Genomic DNA, 3,100 nt, shown 5'->3' on the forward strand with positions numbered 1-3,100 from the left:
GTACTAGGGGCACAGGGTGCTACACAAGTACTGGTACTAGGAGTACTAGATGCAAGGGGTTCCGGGCAAGTACCGGGTGTATAAGAAGCGCGAGATTTATTTTCATGTTTATCCAAATGTAACAATGAATGATGTTTGGCTCTACAAAACGAGCAACCAAGCTTACTTTTACACTCACTTACCGCGTGACCTTTACCCAAGCAGTTAAAACACAGGGTGTTATCACGTACAAAATTCAACCTGTCATAGGGTGACAAAGTTTTGAACTTGTCGCATCGGTACAAGGGGTGCGCCGATTTCTTACACAATGAACACAGGGGCTCATTACTGTTAATCATGAAGCTATGAGATACATTTCTCTTACCACTACCTGTAGAAACTTTGGAGTACGAGGGTACTGTGGGCGTGGCTTTTACCTCTTTCTTAGAATAAGTCTGACTAAGAGGGTTTTCCATATGAGCTAGGACTCTAGCCTGCTCCTTCAAGAACAAGGTGAATGAGGCGATGGTTGGCATTTCACCACTTTCGAGTGAGGACTCGAAACGTCTAAGCATACCAGGGGGTAACTTACTAGAGGCAATATTACACAAAATAAAATCACCTAGGTTCTGCACATCCAGAGCTGTAAGGGCAGAGGTACATGCAATGAACTGGTCAATCAGATTATTCAGTTGTTCCTTGTTATCAGGTTTGATAGGAGGAAAGGCATAAATATTTTTCAAATACTCACTAGCGAGGGTACGTTTGTCCTCATACCTCTCTTTGAGGTTGGACCACAAGATATCATAGTTTGAGGCTAGAGGGGGAATACCACTACACACGGCAAGGGCCTTACCTTTCAACCTAGACACCAGGTACTGAACCTTATGTTCCTTACCTACTTCAGGGTTATCATGAATGCTGGCTTTGAAACTTTCGTAGAACACATTCCATTCCAGAATGTCACCACTGAAATATGGAATATCCAGAGGGGGAAGCTTTACCTTAGGACGTGTTGCAGGCACAGTTTTGAGGGTATCACTCAACTCCTCAATAGTAGTCAGAACATAACTATGGACAGAAAGGTACTCACCATAGCACTTATGATCAAGCTCATGATTCTCATCTATATCTAAACTCAATTCCTGAATTTTATCTATGATTTCCTCATACTTGACTAAGTTGTCACCTAAACACTTGGCCTGAACAGTCACAAAAAGATAGATCAAAGTCGGTTCATCCTTCTTCTTTAGATAATCCCAAAGCGAATTCAAATACTTTAACAAGGTCATCTGTTTGGATTTAAGGATTTTGACTTTCTTCTTCATCTTCAAAATATCCTCGGACATTTTTGAGAAATAAAATTGCACTAATTTTTACGAAAGAAATAACCAAATAGGAATAAATGCCAACTCAACAAACCTCAACTAAAACACAAGGTAGCATAAACAATTTAAAAATCAGAGGATTTTTAAACACGAACAAAGCAACACTTCAAAAATACAACATTAAAGGGCACATCTCGCCCGAAGGATTCAAAAATGAAATGGAATGTAGTGTGGTTCTTACCTCGTAACTGATAAGATAGGGCTACCAGAAAGTGAGTCAGGATAGTAGAGTAAAGGGAACTTCCTGGTAAGATGATGAAGTTTTAGGCCGCTGGATTTTTGGCTCGGATCCACAAATAATTTATGTAATTTTGAAGCACTTGATTGAGCATTCCGCTCGTTAAAGGGAGGCACAAATAAATTTGGCAAAGGTTCAAAAGGTTTGAGCTTTCCGCTCCACAAGAGATTAAAAAATCACGAGAATTTTATGCAAGGGCACAATGAGCTTTCCGCTCGAGAATTGAGAAGCTTAAGGCTTAATAGAAATCACAGCAATATTAACTTTATGATAACCAAAAGACAACCGAAAGTCAACTGACTGTAAGTTTCTAGAATGCATTGGTTTGGGCGAGACCGAGGTACTCATGCATTGAACAAGTTAATTCGAAAATGTAAGGGGTACTACTAAACACCGTTAGGTGCTTCCTCAATCTATAAAACCACATATAGTACAATATGCTTAATAAGAGCCAAAAGTTTAATGCGATCAACAAGATATACATCGCCATACTTACCTTTAATATTCACCTATTTATTACCATTGTCAACCTTACCTGAATAGCAATAACATAGTAACGGCTAGGTAACGCTCTGACGCTAGATTCATGCGTTCATATTTCCCATAAACAAAAAAGTCCGGGGCCGAACATCCTCAATCAACCAGCCAGTGTACTGTAAGTTTCGTTCTCACATCACGTCAGTCTTCTAATTTGATCTCCTCCTTCTCTCTGCGATTTGGGACAATGTAAGACATCCGTTGAAAGACGAGTTTTACGTATCAACATGGGTAAGAAAAAAAAACAGAACTATCACTCTAGTAACAACAGGAGTGGACTTTATTCGTCTAGAAAATCTATCAACACAGATAGGAGAAGAAGAGCTTTATCCTGTCTCCTGAATAAAGGCACCATCGCACGATGAATGCTTTAATTCGTCCAATTTGGACGTCACAATATGACAGATTACTGAACAGTCTTTAATATTAGCACCATCCATGAAGCATAAACCAAGAATGAGACGATTCGGATATGATTTATAGTAATCTACTTATCTATTCTAGATTTATTTAATAATCATTTTGGCCGCTATTTGTAAATATTTATCTGTCCCGTTCTAACACTTATCTATCTGTGCGTTATCTACAAGTCCACTAGAGTAAGGTTAACCTACCATATATCGGATTACTATTACTGCGCACTCTGAATGACTAATTATAATTCTACTGATTGTAGTAAAGACAAGTAATATCTTATCTCCTCAACACCAGCATGAGATACCATTGGTAGATTGGACCACTCAAGTTCGTCCCCCTTTGCCCATTGGTCAAATCTTGGGTCTGGTCCCTAGTGCTGGCGAAGCGAACCCGTTGCCGACCTAGCGCTTACAAGGCAGGTGCGCTAACGGCACCCGCCAAAAGCCAACTAGGCACTAGTTACCTACTTTAGACTATTAGCATTCACAGAATGCTTGCATGGTTTCTCTTGTGGACTCAATTCCCAGTGACCTAGGTTTGT

At 39.8% G+C, this 3,100-nt stretch overlaps 1 protein-coding gene across 1 annotated transcript; it reads right to left on the reverse strand.

Annotated features, from left to right (window-relative positions):
• Window positions 1–182: 182 nt before the first annotated feature.
• LOC103521258 lies at window positions 183–1,328 on the reverse strand (the record flags this gene model as incomplete). The annotated part of the gene is made up of 1 exon (XM_008486365.1): window positions 183–1,328. A coding segment is annotated over exon 1 (1,146 nt), but the record flags the coding sequence as incomplete, so codon positions are not given.
• Between the last annotated feature and the right edge of the window lie 1,772 nt (window positions 1,329–3,100).

This window comes from Diaphorina citri, unplaced genomic scaffold (genome assembly GCF_000475195.1).
Source record: "Diaphorina citri unplaced genomic scaffold, Diaci psyllid genome assembly version 1.1 scaffold4859, whole genome shotgun sequence".
NCBI classification, from domain to species: Eukaryota; Metazoa; Arthropoda; class Insecta; order Hemiptera; family Psyllidae; genus Diaphorina; species Diaphorina citri.